Raw genomic sequence first — 26,075 nt, 5'->3', positions numbered from 1 at the left:
AGCACACAATACTTATAATTTCTATATAGACACCACAATTGGTCACATATCTCGAAGTTGGTTCATTCGAAAACATAGTACACGCGTTACAATAAAACCCCTTTCCATTTTAAGAAACCTTCTTACGACATAAATTGAAAGAATAAAAAAATCAATTTTTATTACATATTCTATTAATGGTTGCTTCAACTATGATGGCACATTCCTTATTAAAATATATTTATAAAAGTAAGCTAGACATTTATATAAATCTTCAATTGTTTTCTTATTAGGAGTCTTTAATCTTGAAATAGTAACATACTCTTTCAACTCTCACATAATATCTTAAAAGAGTTTGGATCATAATCAAATATGCAATACATAGTTTGAAAACACATTCCAAAAGTCAATAATAATAATAATAATTTATTCAAGTCATGACTTCACAAAAATAAATCCCAAAAATAGATTGCACAAATAACAAAAGTATATTTTTAACATTTTCTAAACGCTAAAAGTCAATTTTTTAGTAGTTAGTAAATTTTCAGTAGACGAATATTGTAATAAATTTTAGTAGTTGAAGTTGAAAAAAAAGTACAAACTCACCTTACAAACCACACAATTTTTATGAGATACATACGTAGTTAGGATAAAAATATGGATAAAATTACAATGAAAACAACTATAGTTAAATTTTGACCAATAAACCTATAATAATCACAATTATATTCGAATTTGGTCATGATTAGATAAATCAAAACTTGTTGTTACATTACTCCCACAAAGTAAGTTGAATTTATTTTCCACGAAAAAAAAAATATCTAATAAAAAATAAATGACTTTTATTTGGAAAACGACAAAGTTATTTAATTAAAAAGTCCCAAAAAGAAAAAAAAAACCTACATGAGTTCATGAATGAGAACAAAACAAACATTTTCTCTAATTTATTTAAAAACTGGAAATAACAACCAAATGAATAACTACCAACAAAGCATACTACAAACAAACGAATTACAACTTTTCAAACAATAATAATAAGTTTATAATCTCGCCTTGAAGTTGCTAGATTGAGTGACTTCATCATAATCAATTCCCCAATTTTGACATAAACACCAACTTTGCTCACTTTTAGGAATTTACCTCCAAGTACGAATAAGGTTATTACAAGTCCGAGGGTAAGAAAGTTAACTCCATAGCTTTTGTAAACCTTCTCCATAACTCGAATGTAAACGAACAACCACCAAATAAATGATCCATCGTCTCTTCATTGCTTTCACAAAGTATGCAATTAGGATCCAAAATATCCATGAAACATTTAAGATGATCCCTAGTTGAGAGCCTCTTTCTAAACAACAACCACAACACGAATTGTTGCCTCTGAATGATCTTAGTGGACCATACAACATGAAACCAACCCACATTGTCCCCATTCTCGCGAATAGACTCCCAAGTTAAGTTCAAAATGAACTTTCTGTCTCTTTCCACCTTCCAAATACGTGCGTCATTCGTGACATTAAATTGCATCGATTGTATGAAGTTGAGAATCCTTACACCTTCTTGAATACGCCTCAGAAGTATATTCCATTCTCCATCATGAATGTCACGAACCAAGAAACCAAGACAATCCCTTCTTATCTGCACCCCACCAAATTCTACCTTAAGAAAAATAGGCAGATTACCATGAGTCATGCCAAAACAAGGTTCCTCGACCATCACTTAACCGGATATCAAACAAAGGTATAGCGCTATCCTTAAGCTTGAGAATCTTTCTTAAGCGACCAAGTCATGCCGGTTTAATATTGAAAGTCCAAAAACTCACTTCATTCTTCATAAACCTTGAGTGTACCCACTTTACCCACAACGAATCTTGCTTCTTTTCTAACGCCCAAAGATAACTTAATGTGAGAGCCTTATTCCATTCGATACAATTTTTCAATCTGATTCCACCTTCTTTTGGTTACACACATCAGCCCACTTCACATTTTTTCCACCTTATTCTTAATTCACCAAATGAAGTTTTTCATAAGACTATCAAGATCCTTCCTAACCTTCTTTCGGAGAAGAGAATAAATGGCTTATGGTTAATAGTTTCATCACTCTTGCTGAAATGGGGTAGAGTGAAGTGTGTAAAGTAGATTCATCAATTAATCTTTCTTGAAAATTTCAACATCTCAATTCTCGTATGCTATGCTCGTAGCAAAACTTGGAGCAGGAATCAAAGACTTCTTAACGTCAAAATTAGAAAACAACACTTGACAAACTTTTTGCTTTTGATTTGGTCAAACTTTAAAGGGATTTGTGTCAGTTTGATCTTGACAACAAAGAACAGTTAAGGATTTCCCTTCTTGGTAGGTTCAAATTGGTAGGTTCTTGGTAGGTTCACAATAAATCACATTAAGTATTCAACCAACTTTTAATTCAAGAATTCGGTTTTGGAAAATTAGTTTTAGCTTAAATTGTGACTCCATTTTTTTACCATATGGATTTAAGTGCAACTTTGAATAATAAGAATAAAGTGGAACACACTACTTCCTATTAGATCACTCTTAATATGTTCTCACCCTTGAGAATATGTGCACAAATGTGAAGAGTTTGGGGTTGACAATTAAAGAGGGAGTCACGTTAAAGTATATACATATAATATTTGAGTTTATATATTATGTTTTTCATATAGGATTTCCAACATGGTATATTCTTTTATCCTACAAATTTACTTATTTCGTTATCGTACACAAATGTATTTCGTTTATTTATACCCATTTCAATAGTAACTCTCATATTTGTTAAAGTTATCAATAATAATCCATTTTTTAATAACTTTATTTTATTTAAAGAACATTCATGAATAAAATAGTGTTACCAATAAAATAGAAGGTTAGATGTGTCATCAACAATATTAAAGCCTTGGAATCTCATTTTTCTTTAATGAGGAAAAACAAACACACCCAGAAGTTACATGAATAAAATTCATAAAGCTTCCAAACTAGGTTTATTGTTGAATGATCACAATTGATGATGACTAGGTTTCAATGAACTTGGTTTCATTTGATATTGCAATACGGATAGTTTCAAGTTGAGCTAAAAACCCTTACTATACAATAGTACTGTATAATTCCTCATCATTCAAGTAGCTAATATGATTTTGTTCAATAAGTATTTCAAGAAAATCTTCTAACTCTGAATTCATCCATCATCAAGTCATCCACCATTGCAATTCCTTCCACCACCTTAACCGATCTTCCCCAATCCTCTAAGTTATTATTGTCGAAACCAAACCCATCTTTGCGTACAACAATACAAGTTTTGACATTTGTATATCCTCACTAGGTGACAAATGCTTTTCCCAGAGACGAGGAGATAAACCTTGAAGAGTTCATGCAAAAATCGTTCAAGGAGAACCAAAGTTGGTGTTGCTCAATGAAGAGAAAGTCATGGAGAACTCCTCGTAAGTAGCGATGAGTGTAATCACACTGATGTGTGGTACCTTGATAATGAAGCAAACAACCATATGAAGGGTCATTGAGAGAAGCTCAATGAGTTTGACAAGAAAATTACCGAAAATATGAAGTTCGAAGATGGAAGTAAGGCACACATGTTTCTTGATCCAACATGTGGGAAAACCTGTGTGAGTAGAAATGACGTGTTCGAGTAGGAGAAGAAGTGGGAGTGGTGCAACGACAACAATAAGCTCGTACAAAATTTCGTGGAGTTTGGAATTCTACGAGATGTTTATGCGAAGGAACCACTAGTAGAGATAGATTGTGATGAATTGTTGTTTCTCACCACCGACGAGCCAACAACATATCACGAGGCGATAGTAAAAAAGTCATGGTATGAGGTCATTAAGAAAAAGCTCGAGTCCATCAGGAAAAACAAGACATGAGAGTTCACCGACTTACCACTCGGTCACAAGACCATCGAGTTAAATTGTGTTTTCAAGTTGAAAAAGACAACGAAGGAAACATCCTCAAGCACAAAGCAAGATTGGTAGCAAAAGACTATATGCAGAAACAATGTGTTGATTTTGAGAAGACCTTTGCACCGATGATGAAACTTGACACAGTCAGACTAATTCTTACTATCGCAGTTCACCGTTGATGGGAGATTGACTACTTGGATGTCAAATCATCATCTCTCAATGGTGACATTGAAGAAGAAGTCTATGTCTCTCAACTTGAAAGCTTCATCATCAATAATAAAGAGCACAATGTGTACAAGTTATACAAGACTCTCTACGGACTACATCAAGCATCAAGGACGGGGAACACTTGCCTCAACAAGAGAATGAGGAGTCTCGGTTTCGTAAAATATTCTCAAGAGTAGGTTGTGTACACGAGAAACCATGAAGAATAAGTACTCATTGTTGGCGTATACATCGACAACTTGATCGTGACAGAATCAAGTATCAAGGGTGTTGAGGAGTTCAAAAAACAGATGATGAAGGAGTTCAAGATGAGTTATCTCAAGCTACTTTTATACTATCTTGGTATCGAGTAGGAGAAGAAGTGGGAGTGGTGCAACGACAACAATAAGCTCGTACAAAATTTCGTGGAGTTTGGAATTCTACGAGATGTTTATGCGAAGGAACCACTAATAGAGATAGATTGTGATGAATTGTTGTTTCTCACCACCGACGAGCCAACAACATATCACGAGGCGATAGTAAAATAGTCATGGTATGAGGTCATTAAGAAAAAGCTCGAGTCCATCAGGAAAAACAAGACATGAGAGTTCACCGACTTACCACTCGGTCACAAGACCATCGAGTTAAATTGTGTTTTCAAGTTGAAAAAGACAACGAAGGCAACATCCTCAAGCACAAAGCAAGATTGGTAGCAAAAGACTATATGCAGAAACAATGTGTTGATTTTGAGAAGACCTTTGCACCGATGATGAAACTTGACACAGTCAGACTAATTCTTACTATCGCAGTTCACTGTTGATGGGAGATTGACTACTTGGATGTCAAATCATCATCTCTCAATGGTGACATTGAAGAAGAAGTCTATGTCTCTCAACTTGAAAGCTTCATCATCAATAATAAAGAGCACAATGTGTACAAGTTATACAAGACTCTCTACGGACTACATCAAGCATCAAGGACGGGGAACACTTGCCTCAACAAGAGAATGAGGAGTCTCGGTTTCGTAAAATATTCTCAAGAGTAGGTTGTGTACACGAGAAACCATGAAGAATAAGTACTCATTGTTGGCGTATACATCGACAACTTGATCGTGACAGAATCAAGTATCAAGGGTGTTGAGGAGTTCCAAAAACAGATGATGAAGGAGTTCAAGATGAGTTATCTCAAGCTACTTTTGTACTATCTTGGTATCGAGGTGGACCGGAAAAAGATAGCATCAAGGTGAAGCAGACAACTTATGCGAAGAAGGTGTTGAAATAGTTTGCAATGCAGGATTGCAACTCGAACAAATATGCAATGGAAATAAAGTTGCAGCTCGGAAAGGATGTGGAAGTAAGTTTAGTGGATCTGAAAGAGTATAGGCGTATCATCAGGTGTCACGTGTACTTGACGCACACTCGACCTGATATCTCTTATGCAATTTGCATAGTGAGTTGATACATGGAGCAACCTACCACTCTAGACCAACAAGCAGTAAAACACATTATTCGTTACATGAAGAGAACAATGGGCTATTAAGAAAAGGACGAGAAATTGAAGAACTCATTGGTTTTACTAACAACGACCTAACTAGTGACATAGACAATAGAAAAAACATAGGAGGGATAGTGTTTTATCTTAACGGGAATTTGATCACCTGATATTCTCAGAAACAACAAATTGTTACTTTATCTTCATATGAGTCGGAGTTTATGTCAACTACTACAACGTCGTGTCAAGAACTTTGTAACAAATTAACAAAGACTTTATAAACATAATGCTAGACAAACAACATATTTAAAACGTGAATAACCTATTCCAAAGTAACAAACTGGCAATGATGAATTCCTTCATCGTTTATAAGTTTCTTACAAACAAATTTTTTTAAAACTTTTTTTATTCCAAATTTATTAACACAAGTTATAAACTTTATATAAAAGTAAATGAAATTATAGCACATTAAAATTATTATTAATTTTTATTTATACAACAGTTATATTAAAATTGTGTACTAATTGGAATAGTTAAGACTTCTCAAATAAATTTCAACTTCTAGGGATTGCATTCAGTTAGTTTTTGTCCCACATCGAAAATTAAAGGCATAAGTCTGCTTGAAAAGCAACTATAAAATTAAGCAAACATGGTCCATATCAATTACTTACCTGGACAGGATTGATGGGTGATCAATAAGACCCATAGTCTAGATCTGCGGTCATCATTGCACTTTGTTGATGCGTATTTCTAAGGTCAGCCTTATGGTTTGAGCCTGTGTCATAATTTGTGTCAGTGGGGGCCTGCGTCCGCGCGGCCCCTTTCAATCTTAGTTTGAATTTCTTGTTCATTCTTAGGCTTTATTAATTATTTCCTTGGAAGTCTGCTTCTCTCATCAGGTTAAATTTGCTTCTATTGATAAGTTGTTCTGTCTTATCATATTCATGGATTGTTTTGGGTTTATATCAGTTAGGGTTTGTTTATATGTACCGTTCTAGGTTTTAATTGTAGAGATGATATGTCAACAAGGTTTTATTTCTTCGTGTATCTTATAAATTTGTTTTGCTTTTAATCATCCTTCAACATGATGTGATGCTAATGACTGTTCATTGCATTTTATGTCTCCATGAGGTTTGACAATTTTGTAGCAGTAAGAATGATTAATTTTTTAGAATATGAATATCCTTTGAAGGAATACCATGCTATTGTTGCAGTATATGAACAAATGAATGCACAAAACTGAGAAAAACTTCATAAACCCTAGAAATTTATGCTGTACTCTGTACAAAATGTAATGGTTTTCTTGAATGGGAATGAAAGTACCTAAAATATTCTCACCCACATCAGGGAACGTTTCACAGACAAGAATTGACCTAACTTTGCCATTCCGATCAACCTGAACTGGATACTTAAGCAGGTGTCCTGTCCTCTCAATTAAATCCTCACCAGCATATAGCCTCCTGTTATGTTCACCCATTGCTCTCACCCGTTGAACACACTCGATGTTCTCGGGCTGCACGAAACAGTCCTCCACGACTCCAGTGTGCTCTGCCCATAGCGACATTCTGTAATCATAGATCTTAACATCCAAATTTAGGGTTAGTTTGATTCAACGTATTGCATGCCATTGAGAGAATTGCTTTCTAGAAACCTGTTTGATTCAACATATTCACTTATTCATAACATTGATTCTTAGATGTGTGAAGTTTTACCTGGCCAAACGGTTTAAATCCTTTCCTTGCCCAAGTGAACTGAGGTTGATATGCATCCATTGAGAAGTTACTTATTGATGGGGAAAAGGGATGAGTGATTTACTTGAGGACTGTTTTTGGTACATTTTTTCCTACATTTTAAACATCGCCGATTTCTTGTGTTTCTCGATTGCGGAGGCAGAGGAAATTCATGTAGTCTTGAGGCTCATACTGATTGTCAACCCCTACCTCTTGTAAGGCCTTGTAAATTACATCATACATCATTTGCATTGTTTTATTCTGGATAACATAAATATTGAGTATTTAGTATAAAACATTAACTAATAATTATATCTACTGTCAATGGAATTTGGAATTTGAACCTACCATTTCTTTGCGTAGCTCTATTAGTAGAGCCACCTTCTAGATACATTGGAATGACGATATTTGCTTTCATTTTGTTTGCAATCTTTACATTTCCATCTGTAAATATTAATTCTCAATGTAGATATATGACGATACATGGAAATATTAATTCTCAATGTAGATAAAATGTTGTGCAGATCGAATTGCCTACACGGATCCTGAACAGCCTTCAAGAAACATCAATAAAAGCAGGAACTTGGAAACATTTTTCTATATAGATCAGGAGGATTTGGCTAGACAACTTGCAAATTCTTTTTTTTAGGTGTATCATGATCTGGGCTAGACTAAGTTTGAATCCATTTCAAATGAGAATCTTGTACATATCCACGCCTGATGAGAAAATGAGATTGAATTGGAAGATGACTCATAATATATTGACCCTCCAGTTTTTTAATATCCTGGAATATACTGAATTTTGAGCTCTGAGTTTTTTTTGTGTTCGTTATTCAATGTGATGGATGATCCAATTCTTATATTTATGGATTAAATGTTCATTTGTTGTATTTTCTGTGTTGTTCTATTATGTATAATTTATGAAAAACATGTCATAACCTGAACTATATTGTCTTTATGAATGAGTTTTCACCGTATTGTTTTGAGATATTTGCACAAATTTGTATAATGAAATTTGTTTTATCTTTTAATAATAGAGAGAGAGGCAATGCATAAATACTAATTAGTTCAGTACCTCCAAATGAAAGAACTACATATGAATCAGAATGTTATGGAACAAATATCTCAATCATATGTGTACACTTCTTATTTTAAACTTTTCAATTTTAGTGGAGTCTTTTTCCAGTATGAATACTGCGTTCAACATGAAACTTATGATTGGTAGTAAAACACCGATTCTGCTGTTGAGATTTAATTCTATCTTCATAGATTTCTCGAGATATCTTCTTACGAAGTTTTGTTATAGCATCTAGAATCGCTTCTGGTTTAGGTGGACAGCCTGGTAAATAAACATCCACAGGAATTAGCTTATCGACTCCTCGAACAGTACTATAAGAATCAGTCTTTTTCCAATCAGTTTCTTTTGTACTCTCAGGTCTAACACTCTCATCTTCAATTGCTTTATTCAAATTATTTGAAACTAATAGATCACTAATCATCAGTTTCCAATGTCTGTAGTTTATACTATTCAACTCACCATATTAGTCACGATGGTTTCTACATTAATCATCAAGTCATCCACCATTGCAATTCCTTCCACCGCCTTATCATCACCTTAACCGATATTCCCAACTCCTCTAAGTTCTTATTGTTGAAACCAAACTCATTTTTGCTTATAACAATACAAGTATTGACATTTGTATATCCATCCTATCAAACACACACTAAACTCTTAAAAAAAGTTTATTCATAAAAAAACATGCACACATTTCCTTTATCTGATTCTTTATCCTTTTTATGCCTAGAAATGTTAGCTTCAAAAGTAATTTCTCTTCTTGGTTTATCATTTTAGACCAAATTATTGTCTCAATTGTAGTCATCTTGGTTTGTAGCACTTGACTGACCAACAAATTAACAAATACTTTATAAACATAATGCTAGCCAAAAAACATCTCTATAACGTGTCAGTAACCTATTCCAAAGTAACAAACTAGCAATGAAGCATAAAACAACTCCATTCCATTGAGTAATACACTTTCTTAAATCTCCTCTTGAATTACTATCGTTTCCAAGTTCAGTACAATTATTTTTTTAAACTTCTCTTGTTCAAATTTTTATTAACACAAGTTATAAACTTTAAATAAAAGTAAATGAAATTATAGTACATTAATATTATTATTAATTTTTATTTGTACAATAGTTATATTAAGATTGTGTACTAAGTGAAATAGTTAAGATTTCTCAAATAAATGTCAACTTAGATACAAGACGTCATTCTATATTATTCTATATTAGGGATTGCATTGTGTTGCTTTTATCCCACATCGAAATTAAAAAGTATGAGTCAACTTGAAAAGCAACTATAAAATGAAGCACACATGGTCTATAAAAATTACTTACCTGGACAGGATCGATGGGTGATCAATAAGACCCATGGTCTAGATCTACGGTCATCATTGCACTTTGATGATGCGTATTTCTAAGGTCAGCCTTAGGGTTTGAGCCTGTGTCATAATTTGTGTCAGTGGGGGCCTGCGTTCGCGCGGCCCCTTTCAATTTTAGTTTGAACTTCTTATTTTTTTTAACATCTCCCCATCTGTGGATGCTCATATCTCTCTATTATCTTTGTATGAAGAACATCTCCGTTATATGAAATTCTTTCCTTACAAGTTTGCTTCTCTCAACAGGTAAAATCTGCATTCTGTTGTTTCGGTTGAATCTGCATACTACATTACTCCGTACTTCTGATGGAGTTCATATCAGATAATCGTCTAGGGTTTGCATATATGTACCGATTTAGGTTTTAATTGTGTATATATCAACAATGTTTTATTTCTTCGTATCTTATCAATTTGTTTTGCTTTCGATCATCCTTCAATAAGAAGCTCATGATTGTTCATTGCATTTTGTAGTCTCCATGAGGTTTAACAATTTTGTAGCAGTAATAATTGTTAATTTATTGAGAATATAAATATCCTTTGATTAAATACCATGCTATTGTTACAATATATGAATAAATGAATGCATAAAACTAAGCCAATTCCCTCCATAAATCTTACAAGTTTATACCACGTACTCTGTACAAAATCTATGAAAATATAATGGTTAAGTGTTGGATCAAAGAGTAACATTTTTTTGAATGGGAATGGAAAAAGTACCCAAAATATTCCCACCCACATCTAGAAACCTTTCACATCCAGGAATTGACCTAACTTTGCCATCCCGATCAATCTGAACTAGAAACCTGAACTTGGAATCTTGCTTACATGTATATCACTTTGTAAGTCACTAAACACCACAAACTTGTCTTATGAAATGGCTATTTTGTTTTTATCAATTCTTTCATCCATCTCATTTCTTTACAACATTAAATAATAATAATGTATTCAACTTCTGTAGTAGACAAAGCAACACATTTTTATAGACGAGACTGCCATGATACAACTCCTCATTGAAAGGTAAAAAAATACCCTGAAATTGATCTAATTGTGTCAATATCACCACTCATATCTGAATCAGAAAACCCTTCAACATGTGTCTTTCCAGTACCATAACACAAAGCGTATTTGGAGGTCCCTCGAAAATATCTCATTAGCCACTTAACTGCTTCCCAGCGTGTCTTACCAGGATTTGAAAGGAAACGACTAACTACTCAAACCGTATGAGCTATATCTAGTCTTGTACAGACCATTGCATACATGAGACAACCCATTGTTGAAGCACATGGAACACTGCACATTTCTTGTCTTTCATCTTCATCTTTGGGAGACATTGTCTTGTTTATTTTCAAGTGTATAGCCAATAGACAAGCAACTAACTTTGCCTTGTCCATACATAATCTTTTTAGAATCTTCTCAATATATCTCTCTTGAGACAATCATAGCCTTTTCTTCACCCGATCACGAATGACCTGCATTTCAAGAATTTTTCTTGCTTGACCCAAGTCTTTCATCTCAAAAGACTTAGCCAAATCTTTTTTCAACTTGGTAATCTTGAGTTTGTCTCTCCCTACAATTAACATGTCATCAACATATATGAGAAGTATAATAAAAACAAACTTCTGCACAAAGACACAGTGATTTATAGACGTCTTCATGTACACATGGATGGTCATGAATACCTCAAACTTAAGATACCACTACATTGGTTGTTTTATTCAAACCGTACAAAATTTTGACTAGTTTTCACACATTGATTTCATCACATTTCTTATTGTAACCTCTATGTTTCTCCATATAAACATCTTTATCCAAATCACCGTGGAGAAATGCAGTCTTGACATCAAGCTGTTCAACCTCAAGATCAATACAAGCAGCTAGACCTAACACCACCCGAATGGAAGTCATCTTCACTAACGGTGATAAAATTTCATCATAATCGATTTCATGCTTCTGGCCAAAACCTTTGGCAACCAACCTAGCCTTGTATCTTGGCTTTCTATCATCACCTTCTTGCTTGTTCTTGTACACTCATTTATTTTGTAATACTTTTCTGTTATTTGGTCTTTCAACCAGTTCATATGTGTCATTTTTTAACAATGACTCATCTCTTCAATAATGACAGCTAGCCATTCTTCCTTATGAGTAACCTCAAAAGCCTCCTTATAGCATATAGACTCCCCACATTCATTTAGAAGGACATACTCTGTAACATGGTACTTATAACTTGATCTTTTCTCCTTAGTAGACCTCCTAAGTACCTCTGTTTGTTGAATCTGTTGATTTCCATCTTCTTGTTGATCTTTAAAATCAGTCTCAATATTATCACAAAGATCAGTTTCTGTATCATTTTCATGGTTTACATCTTGACCCTGAGGAACATCATCATCACTATCTGAGTTGAAGCTACATGTGGCCTTGTCTCCTCAACATCATGAGACAACTTAAGACTAAAAAGATCACGTATGTATACATCAAGCTTTTCACCATCTTCAAAATCCTCAATAGTCTGTTCGTCAAGGAATACCATATCTCAGCTTCTCAAAACCTTCTTGTCAACTAGGTCATAACACCTGTATCCCCACTTTTCATCACCATAACCCCAAAATATGCATTGACTAGTTTTTGCATCTAGCTTAAACCTATCATCTTTTGGAACAAATCTCTACAACCAAAACACGTAAATAGTCATAATTAACATCTTTACTTGACGAGATGTTTTCTGCACACTAATTATTCAATGGCTTGGAGGGAGAACGGTTAATTACATACACTGTAGTGCTCATGGCTTTAGCCTAGAAATGCTTATCCAACTTGGTATGGGAGAGCATACTCCTCTGTTCTAACATTGTTCTATTCATCCTCTCAACCACTCCATTTTGTTGTGGAGTATTGGGTACAATCTGTTCATGTCGAATACCCTGCTCTTTATAATAATCATTAAATGAGAATATGTACTCTCCCCGATTATCCAACCGCACCATCATCAATTTCCTTCCCGTCTCTTTTTTAACCAGCTCGTGAAAGACTCAAACCTTGCTACAACCTTATTCTTAGAATTTATAGCATATGCCCAAACCTTCCTAAATGCATCACTATGAAGGTTACAAAATAATAAGCACCACCTATGGATTTAATCTTCATAGGACCACAAACACCTGTATAAATTAGTTTAAGGACATTCTTTTTCAGCTCCACTTTAGACTTACTGAAGGAGACTCTGTTTTACTTACCTTTCAAGCAATGCTCACAATTTTCAAGATGAGCTTCCTTAAGATTCGACAAATCATTCTCTTTGATCAAAACATTCATCCCCTTCTCACTAATATGACCTAGTCTCTTGTGCCACAACTTAGAGGACGACTCAATCACGATAAAATATGGTGCATCATAGAAAATTTTCAAATTTGTCTTGTATAAGGAACAACATTTTTTACCCCGTGCAACAACCAATGAACCCTTGATTAACTTCCATGCTCCACCACTGAAAACATTATGGTAGCCTTCATCATCGAGTTTACCTGCTGAAATTAAATTCATTCTCAAATCAAGAACATGTCTTATATCTCTCAATATCAAGAAACAACCCATTTTGTTTCGATTCTAACAATACCAAGACAAGCTATCTTGGACACACCACTGTTACCCATGTGAACCTCACTATAATCACCAACTTTGTAGGATTGAAAGTAACCTGTTGTGGAGTAAATTAGAACGAGGCACATGTGTCAACAATCCATGTTGTTTCATTTGAAGATGTACTAAGACAAGAGTCTTGACAGTTAGAAGCATATGTCAGTTCACCATCTGAAGCATAAGTAGATGTATCTGCACTCTATTCTTTCTTTTCTCTAGGATTCACCGTACCCTTTACTTTACCATTTTTAAATTTTCAGCAATTGTTTTTCCAATGACCCATTTTTCCACAGTAATATCAAACACCATCATTCTTTAGAGCTCTAGACTTGCCCCTACTCGAACCACTTCTATTATCCTTTGATCTTCATCTACCATTCACCAACATATCAGACTTAAAAGGTATATCCCCCTTTCGATTCTCCTCATTAAGTAAGGAACTGGTGACAAATGCCATGTTGACTTTACCATTTAGTGCTGAGTTGTTGAGAGTAATAATAAGTGTCTTCCAACTTGTAGACAAAGATTCAAGGACAAAAATTGCTTGCACCTCATCATCAAAGTTTTTATCTTTATACTACTCAGCTGATTCAAAATATTTTGATATTCTTGCAAATGCTCAACAATTAATTTATTATCAATGTACTTTAGATTCACCAACTTTCGTACTAGTGCTACTTTATTCCCTACTAACCTCCCAGTGTAGAGAGCTTCAAGTTTGCTCCACACACCATATGTCGTAGTCTCGTTCTCAACATGGTGCACAAAATTTACACAACCTTAGGAACGAATAAAGCTACACACCTTTCTATTTGTCTTTTTCCAATCAGCTTCTTTTGTACTTTTAGGTCTAACACCCTCATTTTCAATTGCTTCATTTAAATAATCTGAAACTAATAGATCATTAATCATTAGTTTCCATTGTCTGTAGTTTGTACCATTTAGACTCACAATGTCAGTCAAGAGGGTTTGTACATTCATCAACGTGAAAATCCTGCTAGAACATTCATTCATCATCAAGTCATCCACCATTGCAATTCCTTCCACCGCCTTATCATCATCTTATCCGATCTTCCCCACTCCTCTAAGTTCTTATTGTTGGAACCAAACTCATTTTTGCTTACAAAAATACAAGTTTTGAAATTTGTATATCCTCCCTATCAAACACACACTAAACTGTTAAAAAAAGTTTATTCACAAAATAAAACGCACACATTTCCTTTATCTTATTCTTTATCCTTTTTATGTCTAGACATGTTAGCTTCAAAAGTAATTACTCTTCTTGGTTTATTATTTTAGACCAAATTAATGTCTCAATTGCAGTCATCTTGGTTTGTAAAACTTGATTGATCAACAAATTAACAAATATTTTATAAACATCATGCTAGCCAAACAACATCTTTATAACGTCAGTAACCTATTCAAAAGTAACAAACAATCAATGAAGCATAAAAAAACTCCATTCCATTGAGTAATACACTTTCTTAAATCTCCTCTTGAATTCCTATCGTTTCTAAGTTTAGTACAATTATTTTTTTAAACTTCTCTTGTTCCAATTTTTATTAACACAAGTTATTAACTATATATAAAAGTAAATGAAATTATAGTACATTAATATTATTATTAATTTTTATTTGTACAATAGTTATATTAAGATTATGTACTAAGTGGAATAGTTAAGATTTCTCAAATAAATGTCAACTTAGATACAAGACGTCATTCTATATTAGGGATTGGATAGTGTTGCTTTTGTGCCACATTGAAATTGAAAAGTATGAGTCAACTTGAAAAGCAACTATAAAATGAAGCAGACATGGTCCATAAAAATTACTTACGTGGACAGGATCGATGGGTGATCAATAAGACCCATGGTCTAGATCTACGGTCATCCTTGCACTTTAATGATGCGTATTTCTAAGGTCAGCCTTAGGGTTTGAGCCTGTGTCATAATTTGTATTAGTGGGGGCCTGCGTCCGCGCGACCCCTTTCAATTTTAGTTTGAACTTCTTATTATTTTTTAACATCTCCCCATCCGTGGATGCTTATATCTCCCTATTATCTTTGTATGAAGAACATCTCTATTATATGAAATTCTTTCCTTGCACGTCTGCTTCTCTCAATAGGTGAAATCTGCGTTCTTTTGTTTCTGTTGAATCTGCATACTACATTACTTATTACTTCTGATGGAGTTCATATCAGATAATTGTCTAGGGTTTGCGTATATGTATTGATTTAGGTTTTAATTGCGTATATATCAACAAGGTTTTATTTCTTCGTATCTTATCAATTTGTTTTGCTTTCAATCATCCTTCAATAGGAAGCTCATGATTGTTCATTGCATTTTGTAGTCTCCATGAGGTTTGACAATTTTGTAGCAGTAATAATTGTTAATTTATTGAGAATATGAATATCCTTTGATTAAATACCATGCTATTGTTACAGCATATGAACAAATGAATGCACAAAATTAAGCCAATTCCCTCCATAAATCTTAGAAGTTTATACCACGTACTTTGTACAAAATCTATAAAAATGTAATGGTTTAGTGTTGGATCAAGGAGTAACATTTTTTTAAATGGGAATGGAAAAAGTACCCAAAATATTTCCACCCACATCTAGAAACCTTTCACATTTAAGAATTGACCTAACTTTGCCATCCCGATCAACCTGAACTGGAAACCTGAACTTGGATTCTTTCTTACATGTATATCACTTTGTATGTCACTAAACACCACAAACTTGTCTTATGAAATGCCTATTTTTTCATCAATTCTTTAATCAATCTCATTTCTTTACAACATTCAGTAATGACAATATATTCAGCTTCTGTAATAGACAAAGCAACACATTTTTATAGACGAGACTGCAATGATACAAATCCTCCTTTAAATGTAAAAAATATCCTGAAGTTAATCTCATTGTGTCAATATCTCACCACACATATCTAAATCAGAAAAACCCTTCAACATGTGTCTTTCCAGTACCATAACACAAAGAGTATTTGGAGGTCCCTTGAAGATATCTCATTAGCCACTTAACTGCTTCCCAGTGTATTTTACCGGGATTTGAAAGGAAACGACTAACTACTCAAACCGCATGAGCTATATCCGGTCTTGTACAGACCATTGCATACATGAGACTGCTTATTGTTGAAGCATATGGAACACTGCACATTTCTTGTGTTTCCTCTTCATCCTTGGGAGACATTGTCTTGTTTATTTTCAAGTGTGTAGCCAATAGACAAACAACTAACTTTGCCTTGTTTATACATTATCTTTTTAGAATCTTCTCAATATATCTCTCTTGATACAGTCATAGCCTTTTCTTCACCCGATCATGAATGACCCGCATTCCAAGAATTTGTCTTGCTTTACCTAAGTCTTTCATCTCAAAAGACTTAGCCAAATCTTTTTTCAACTTGGTAATCTTGAGTTTGTCTCTCTCCCTACAATTAACATGTCATCAATATATATGAGAAGTATAATAAAAACAGACTTTTTCACAAAGACAAAGTGATCTGTAGACGTCTTCATGTACACATGGATGGTCATGAACGATTCAAACTTAAGATACCACTGCATTGGTGCTTTCTTCAAACCGTACAAACTTTTGAATAGTTTTCACACCTTGATTTCATCACATTTCTTATTGTAACCTTTAGGTTTCTCCATATAAACATCTTCATCCAAATTACGGTGGAGAAATACAGTCTTGACATCAAGTTGTTCAACCTTAAGATCCATACTAGCAGCTAGACCTAACACCACCCGGATGTAAGTCATCTTCACTACCGGTGAGAAAATCTCATCATAATCGATTTCATGTCTCTGGCCAAAAACTTTGGTAACCAGCCAAGCCTTGTATCTTTGCTTGCTATCATCACCTTCTTGATTGATCTTGTACACCCATTTATTTTGTAATACTTTTCTATTATTTGGTTTTTCAACCAATTCATATGTGCCATTTTCAACAATGACTTCATCTTTTCATCTATGATAGCTAGTCATTCTTCCTTATGAGTAACCTCAAGAGCCTCCTTATAGCATATAGACTCCCCTCAATCATTTAGAAGGACATACTCTGTAGCAGAGTATTTATAACTTGATCTTTTCTCCTTACTACCTTAGTAGACCTCCTAAGTACCTCTGTTTGTTGATTCTGTTGATTTCCATCTTCTTGTTGGACTTTAAAATCAGCCTCAATATTATCACAAAGATCAGTTTCTGTATAATTTTCATGGCCTACATCTTGACCCTGAGGAACATTATCATCACTATTTGAGTTGAAGCTACATGTGGCCTTGTCTCCTCAACATCATGAGACAGCTCAAGACTAGAAAGATCACATATGTATACATCAAGTTTTTCACCATCTTCAAAATTCTCAATAGTCTGTTCGTCAAGAAATACCACATCTCATCTTCTCAAAACCTTCTTGTCAACTGGGTCATAACACATGTATCCCCACTTTTCATCACCATAACCCAAAAATATGCATTGGCTAGTTTTTACATCTAGATTAGACCTCTCATCTTTTAGAACATGCACAAAATCTCTACAACCAAAACACGTAAATAGTCATAATTAACATCTTTACTTGACAAGATGCTTCATGCATACTTATTATCCAATGACTTGGAGGGAGAACGGTTGATCACATACATTGTAGTGCTCATGACTTCAGCCCAGAAATGCTTATCCAACTTGGTATGGGAGAGCATACTCCTCATCTGTTCTAACATTGTTCTATTCATCCTCTCAATCACTCTATTTGTTGTGGAGTATTGGGCACAATCTGTTCATGTCGAATACCCTGCTCTTTATAATAATCATCAAATGAGCCTATGTACTCTCTCCGATTATATGACCACACCCTCATCAATTTTCTTCCCGTCTCTTTTTTACCTAGCTTGTGAAACACTCAAATCTTGTTGCAACCTTATCCTTGGAATTTATAGCATATTCCTAAACCTTCCTAAATGCATCGTCTATGAAGATTACAAAATAAGAAGCACAACATATGGATTTAATCTTCATAGGACCACAAACACCTGTATGGACTAGTTTAAGGACATTCTTTTTCAGCTCCACTTTCGACTTACTGAAGGAGACTCTATTCTACTTACCTTTCAAGCAATGCTCACAATTTTCAAGATGAGCATCCTTGAGATTCGAAAACTCATTCCTTTTGATAAAAACATTCATCCTCTTCTTACTAATATGGCCTAGTCTCTTGTGCCACAACTTAGAGGACGACTTAGTCACGACAAAATATGCTGCATCATAGAAAATTTTCAAATTTGTCTTGTATAAGGAACAACATTTCTTACCTCATGCAACAACCAATGAACCCTTGCTTAGCTTCCATGCTCCAACACTGAAAACATTATGGTAGCCTCCATCATCGAGCTTACCTGCTGAAATCAAATTCATTCTCAAATCAGGTACATGTCTTATATCTCTCAATATCAAGAAATAACCCATTTTGTCTTGATTCTAACATCACTAAGACAAACTATCTTGGACACACCACTATTACCCATGCAAACCTCACCATAATCACCAACTTTGTAGGATTGGAAGTAACCTTTTTTTGGACTAAATTGGAATGAGGCACATGTGTCAACAATCCATGATGTTTCATTTGAAGATGTTCTAAGACAAGAGTCTTGACAGTTAGAAACATATGTCAGTTCACCATCTGAAACATAAGTAGATGTATATTCACTCTATTCTTTCTTTTCTCTAGGCTTCACCGTACCCTTTATTTTATCATTTTTAAATTTCAAGCACTCGTTTTTTCAATGATCCATTTTGCCACAGTAATTTCAAACACCATCATTTTTTGGAACTCTAGACTTGTTTTTAGACTTGCCCCTACTCGAACAACTTCTATTATCCTTTGATCTTCATCTACCAGTCACCTACGTATCAGACTTAAAAGGTTTATCCCCCATTCGATTCTCCTCAATAAGTAAGGAACTGGTGACAAATGCCATGTTGACTTTACCATTTGGTGCTGAATTGTTGAGAGTAATAATAAGTGTCTCCCAACTTGTAGGCAAAGATTCAAGGACTAAATGTGTTTGCACCTCATCATCAAAGTTTCTATCTTCATACTACTCAGCTGATTCGAAATATTTTGATATTCTTGCAAGTGCTCAACAATTGATTTATTATCAATGTACTTTAGATTCACCAGCTTTCGTACAAGTGCTGCTTTATTCCCTGCTGACCTTCTAGTGTAGAGAGCTTCAAGTTTGCTCCACACACCATATGCCGTAGTCTCGTTCTCAACATGGTGCACAAAATTTACACCAACCTAGGAACGAATAAAGCTACACCCCTTTTTATTTGTCTTTTTCCAGTCAGCTTCTTTTGTACTTTTAGGTCTAACACCCTCATTTTCAATTGCTTCATTCAAATAATCTGAAACTAATAAATCACTAATCATCAATTTCCATTGTCTGTAGTTTGTACCATTTAGACTCACCATGTCAGTCACGATGGTTTGTACATTCATCATCGTGAAAATCTTACTAGAACCTAATTCATCCATCATCAAGTCATCCACCATTGCAATTCCTTCCACCGACTTATCATAACCTTATCTGATCTTCCCCACTCCTCTAAGTTCTTATTGTTGGAACGAAACTCGGTTTTGCTTACAACAATACAAGTTTTGAAATTTGTATATCCTCCCTATCAAACACACACTAAACTCTTAAAAAAAGTTTATTCACAAAATAAAATGCACACATTTCCTTTATCTTATTCTTTATCCTTTTTATGTTTAGACATGTTAGCTTCAAAAGTAATTTCTCTTCTTGGTTTATTATTTTAGACCAAATTAATGTCTCAATTGTAGTCATCTTAGTTTGTAGCACTTCATTGACCAACATATTAACAAATACTTTATAAACATAATGCTAGCCAAACAACATCTTTATAACGTCAGTAACCTATTCCAAAGTAACAAACTGGCAATGAAGAATAAAACAACTCCATTCCATTGAGTAATACACTTTCTTAAATCTCCTCTTCAATTCCTATCGTTTCTAAGTTTAGTACAATTATTTTTTTAAACTTCTCTTGTTCTAATTTTTATTAACACAAGTTATAAACTTTATATAAAAGTATGAAATTATAGTACATTAATATTATTATTAATTTTTATTTGTACAATAGCTATATTAAGATTGTGTATTAAGTGGAATAGTTAAGATTTCTCAAATAAATGTCAACATAGATATAAGACGTCATTCTATATTAGGGATTGCATTGTGTTTCTTTTGTCCCACATCGAAATTAAAAAGTATGAGTCAACTTGAAAAGCAACTATAAAATGAAGTAGACATGGTCCATAAAAATTACTTACCTGGACAGGATCGATGGCTGATCTATAAGACCCATGGTCTAGATCTACGGTCATCCTTGCACTTTGATGATGCGTATTCCTAATGTTAGCCTTAGGGTTTGAGCCTCTGTCATAATTTGTGTTAGTGGGGGCATGCGTCCGCGCGACCCCTTTCAATTTTAGTTTGAACTTCTTATTATTTTTTAACATCTCCCCATCTGTGGATGCTCATATCTCCCTATTATCTTTGTATGAAGAACATCTCTATTATATGAAATTCTTTCCTTGCACGTCTGCTTCTCTCAATAGGTGAAATCTGCGTTCTTTTGTTTCTGTTGAATCTGCATACTACATTACTTCATACTTCTGATGGAGTTCATATCAGATAATTGTCTAGGGTTTGCGTATATGTACCTATTTAGGTTTTAATTGTGTATATATCAACAAGGTTTTATTTCTTCGTATCTTATCAATTTGTTTTTCTTTCAATCATCCTTCAACAGGAACCTCATGATTGTTCATTGCATTTTGTAGTCTCCATGAGGTTTGAAGATTTTGTAGTAGTAATAATTAATATGAATATCCTTTGATTAAATACCATGCTATTGTTAAAGTGTATGAACAAATGAATACACAAAACTAAGCCAATTTCTTCCATAAACCTTAGAAGTTTACACCACGTACTATGTACAAAATCTATGAAAATGTAATGATTTAGTGTTGGATCAAAGAGTAATATTTTTTTGAATGGGAATGAAAAAAGTACCCAAAATATTCACACCCACATCTGGAAACCTTTCACAACCAGGAATTGACCTATTTTTTTCACCCGATCAACCTAAACTAGATACTTAAGCAAGTGTTCTGTCATCTCAGTGAAATCCTCACCAGCTTATAGCCTCTAGTTATGTTAACCCATTGCTCTCACCCGTATAACAAACTTGATGTTCTCGGACTACACAAAATAGTCCTTCACGACTCTAGTGTTCTTTACCCATATCGACATTCTGTAACCATAAATCTAAATAAACAAATTTAGGGTTAGTTTCATTCATCGTATTACAGGCCATAGAGAGAATTGATTTTTAGAAATATATTTGATTTTACTTATTCATTGTTGGGTTTTGCAACAGCAAAACTACGAATTTTCTTAAAAACCAAACTTGTAACAAATTAGTTTCCAAATCGTCTATGAGGAACAACAGATCTACCAAGAAGTGAAATAGCACAAAATAAATGAAAACACAATGTACGTGGTTCGGTGAAAATCAACCTACATCCAAGGGAGGGATAAGTTTCATTAAATCAAAGAAATGTCAATAGTAGAAACTTACATGCCCCGCTCTCAAATGAAAGAAGTGATTACACTGGAAATGATTGAAATACTCCACAATCAAAAACTCCCCCAATCTATCTCTTTGGATCAACCAAAAAAAGAAGAAAACCAGAAAACCCTAGATTTGTTCACTCTCTCTCAACCTTATTGTGTTATGAGAAAAATACCAAAAAAAGTATTTATACTCTAACCAATTTTCATAATAGAAAACCCTGACCCGTTTACATAAAATTTAAAAACTCGCCTGCAATGGGAAGGAATAACTCAGCAATTCTCCCCCTTCCGAGCCATGGGAGTATGTTGTTATAAACATTCATACTCGTGACGCTCCTGCCAGAACCATTCCGGCTTTGGCACAACATATCTCATGCTTGCCTCTTGGCAAGCTCTTTGTCATCATATCTGACCCGTTCTTATCTATATCACTTTCTCCAAGTATAACTAATTCTTCTCGAGAACTTCACGGATCCAATGGTACTTTCTTTGGATGTGTTTTGAACGTGAATGGAAACTTGGATTCTTGCTTACATGTATATCACTTTAAGAGTCACTAAACACCACAAACTTGTCTTATGCAATGCTTATTTTTTCAACAACTCTTTCATCCATCTCATTACTTACAACATTCAGTAATGGCAATATATCCAGCTTCTGTAGTAGACAAAGAAACACATTTCTATAGACGAGACTTCCATGATACAACTCCTCCTCTAAAGGTAAACAAATACCCTGAAGCTTCATTACACCTGAAGCTGGATTCATTCCTAAGGCTTAAGAGAAGGTCTGATCTCATTGTGTCAATATCATCACTCATATCTGAATCAAAAAACCCTTCAACATGTGGCTTTCTAATACCATAATACAAAGTGTATTTGGAGGTCCCTCGAAGATATCTCATTAGCCACTTAACTGCTTCCTAGTGTGTCTTACATAGATTTGAAAGGAAACGACTAACTACTCCAACCACATGATCTATATCCGGTTTTGTACAGACCATTACATACATCAGACTGTCTATTGTTGAAACATATTGAACACTGCACATTTCTTGTCTTTCCCCTTCATCCTTGGGAGACATTGTCTTGTTTATTATCAAGTGTGTAGCCAATAGACAAGCATCTGACTTTGCCTTGTCCATATAGAATCGTTTTATAATCTTCCACCTCCTTATCATCAGCTTATCCGATCTTCCCCACTCCTCTAAGTTCTTATTGTTGGAACCAAACTCATTTTTGTTTACAACTGTTAGAATAAAGAGAAATTGTATTGAATGTTATATTGAGTTACATAAGTTATGTCTATTATATAAACATTATATTGAGCTTATATGGAAATTAATATAATATAATATAATATAATATAATAATGATATAATATAATATAATAATGATATTATCACAATTTATATAATATTGTGATAATATCTTACATATATATTATATTATATTTTAACACCCCTCCTCAAACTCAAGATGGAAAATGCTTGATCAACTTGAGGTTGAAGACGAGATGATGAAATATTGATGTTGTATTCTTCAAACTTCAAAAACTCGTGAGCTCCATCCAGTTAAAGGATGATAGTGTGTTGACGGATAAACCAACGAAGAGGTAGAATCCCGTGGGAATAGAATGCTGGGGTGAAACAACAACCGAATGAACTTCGAAGTTATTTGCGAGTCTCGAAATCCATCCAACGACGGGATGGCAGTGTGTTGCATTAAAGAAAACCAGCGAAGAAGGTAGAATCCCATGGGAATAGAATGCTGGGGTAAAACAAAACCTGTAAAACTCATTCTAACGAGAGAATGGTAGTGTGTTGACTAAATAACTAGTAAAAGAACACATATGATTAGATTAACACCAATAAAAATATGGCCTTAAACTACTGGAATAAAGTAACAACTGAAAACAAACTCAGAGAATATAATTGATAAAGAAAGTAAAAATATCAACATAATTATTTGAAAAAGAAAATATTATTAAGAAATAGTAATAATAATTAATAAAGCATTATTAGAGCCCTCCATCAATGGCTAAAGTAACCAATGATGGAGGCAGCGGAAGACTATCACTTAATTGACTCAAAAACGATAACAAGGCTCTGATACCATGTTAGAATAAAGAGAGAAATTGTATTGAATGTTATATTGAGTTACATAAGTTATGTCTATTATATAGACATTATATTTAGCTTATATGGAAATTAATATAATATAATATAATATAATAATGATATAATATAATATAATAATGATATTATCACAATTTATATAATATTGTAATAATATCTTAAATATATATTATATTATATTTTAACAACAACAATACACGTTTTGAAATTTGTATATCCTCCCTATCAAACACACACTAAACTCTTAAAAAAAAGTTTATTCACAAAATAAAGCGCACACATTTCATTTATCTTATTCTTTATTCTTTTTATGTCTAGAAATTTTAGCTTCAAAAGTAATTTCTCTTCTTGGTTTATTATTTTAGACCAAATTAATGTCTCAATTGCAGTCATTTTGTTTTGTAGCACTTGATTAACCAACAAATTAACAAATACTTTATAAACATAATGCTAGACAAACAACATCTTTATACATCTTTATAACGTAAGTAACCTATTCCAAAATAACAAACTAGCAATGAAGCATAAAACAACTCCATTCCATTGAGTAATACACTTTCTTAAATCTCCTCTTGAATTCCTATCGTTTCTAAGTTTAGTACAATTATTTTTTTAAACTTCTCTTGTTCCAATTTTTATTAACACAAGTTATAAACTTTATAAAAAAGTAAATGAAATTATAGTACATTAATATTATTATTAATTTTTATTTGTACAATAGTTATATTAAGATTGTGTACTAAGTGGAATAGTTAAGATTTCTCAAATAAATGTCAACTTAGATACAAGACGTCATTCTATATTAGGGATTGGATAGTGTTGCTTTTGTCCCACATCGAAATTAAAAAGTACGAGTCAACTTGAAAAGCAATTATAAAATGAAGTGGACATGGTTCATATAAATTACTTACCTGGACAGGATCGATGGGTGATCAATAAGACCCATGGTCTAGATCTACGGTCATCATTGCACTTTGATGATGCATATTTCTAAGGTCAGCCTTAGGGTTTGAGCCTGTGTCATAATTTGTGTCAGTGGGGGCATGCGTCCGCGCGACCCTTTCAATTTTAGTTTGAACTTCTTATTATTCTTTAACATCTCCCCATCCGTGGATGCTCATATTTCTCTATCTTTGTATGAAGAACATCTCTGTTATCTGAAATTCTTTCCTTGCAAGTCTACTTCTCTCAAAACGTGAAATCTGCGTTCTGTTGTTTCTGTTGAATCTGCATACTACATTACTCCATACTTCTGATGGAGTTCATATCAGATAATCGTCTAGGGTTTGCGTATATGTACCGATTTAGGTTTTAATTGCGTATATATCAACAAGGTTTTATTTCTTCGTATCTTATCAATTTGTTTTGCTTTCAATCATCCTTCAATAGGAAGCTCATGATTGTTCATTGCATTTTGTAGTCTCCATGAGGTTTGACAATTTTGTAGCGTAATAATTGTTAATTTATTGAGAATATGAATATCCTTTGATTAAATACCATGCTATTGTTACAGTATATAAACAAATGAATGCACAAAGCTAAGCCAATTCCCTCCATAAATCTTAGAAGTTTATACCATGTACTATGTACAAAATCTATAAAAATGTAATGGTTTAGTGTTGGATGAAGGAGTAACATTTTTTTGAATGGGAATGGAAAAAGTACCCAAAATATTTCCACCCACATCTAGAAACCTTTCACATCCAGGAATTGACCTAACTTTGCCATCCCGATCAACCTGAACTAGATACTTAAGCATGTGTTCTGTCATCTCAGTTAAATCCTCACTAGCATATTGCCTCCAATTAAGTTCACCCATTTCTCTCACTCGTCTAACACACTCGATGTTCTCGGG

General features: G+C 33.8%; 2 protein-coding genes and 5 non-coding genes across 7 annotated transcripts in view; 5 read left to right on the top strand and 2 right to left on the bottom strand.

Moving 5' to 3' along the window:
- Window positions 1–1,140: 1,140 nt before the first annotated feature.
- LOC124930469 lies at window positions 1,141–1,692 on the bottom strand. The gene has a single exon (XM_047470811.1). It carries the CDS (start codon window positions 1,690–1,692, stop codon window positions 1,141–1,143), a length of 552 nt encoding a protein of 183 aa, XP_047326767.1.
- A 4,564-nt stretch (window positions 1,693–6,256) lies between these two features.
- LOC124933249 lies at window positions 6,257–6,417 on the top strand. Its single transcript, XR_007098946.1, has one exon. It is a non-coding gene; the product is annotated as a U1 spliceosomal RNA (small nuclear RNA).
- A 1,000-nt stretch (window positions 6,418–7,417) lies between these two features.
- LOC124932550 (phospholipase D beta 1-like) overlaps window positions 7,418–26,075 on the bottom strand; it is a 34,252-nt gene continuing 15,594 nt past the window's right edge. Inside the window, exon 7 of the mRNA XM_047473202.1 lies at window positions 7,418–7,584. Coding sequence (XP_047329158.1) covers window positions 7,444–7,584 — 141 coding nt within the window. The 3' untranslated portion in view covers window positions 7,418–7,443. The remainder of the gene's footprint in view (window positions 7,585–26,075) is intronic.
- On the top strand, window positions 9,716–9,876 carry LOC124933244. The gene has a single exon (XR_007098941.1). It is a non-coding gene; the product is annotated as a U1 spliceosomal RNA (small nuclear RNA).
- On the top strand, window positions 15,225–15,385 carry LOC124933261. Its single transcript, XR_007098958.1, has one exon. It is a non-coding gene; the product is annotated as a U1 spliceosomal RNA (small nuclear RNA).
- LOC124933262 lies at window positions 20,767–20,927 on the top strand. The gene has a single exon (XR_007098959.1). It is a non-coding gene; the product is annotated as a U1 spliceosomal RNA (small nuclear RNA).
- LOC124933257 lies at window positions 25,124–25,284 on the top strand. Its single transcript, XR_007098954.1, has one exon. It is a non-coding gene; the product is annotated as a U1 spliceosomal RNA (small nuclear RNA).

The sequence above is a fragment of the Impatiens glandulifera genome, chromosome 3, assembly GCF_907164915.1.
Source record: "Impatiens glandulifera chromosome 3, dImpGla2.1, whole genome shotgun sequence".
Taxonomy (NCBI): Eukaryota; Viridiplantae; Streptophyta; class Magnoliopsida; order Ericales; family Balsaminaceae; genus Impatiens; species Impatiens glandulifera.
This window is presented reverse-complemented; position numbering and strand designations above follow the sequence as displayed.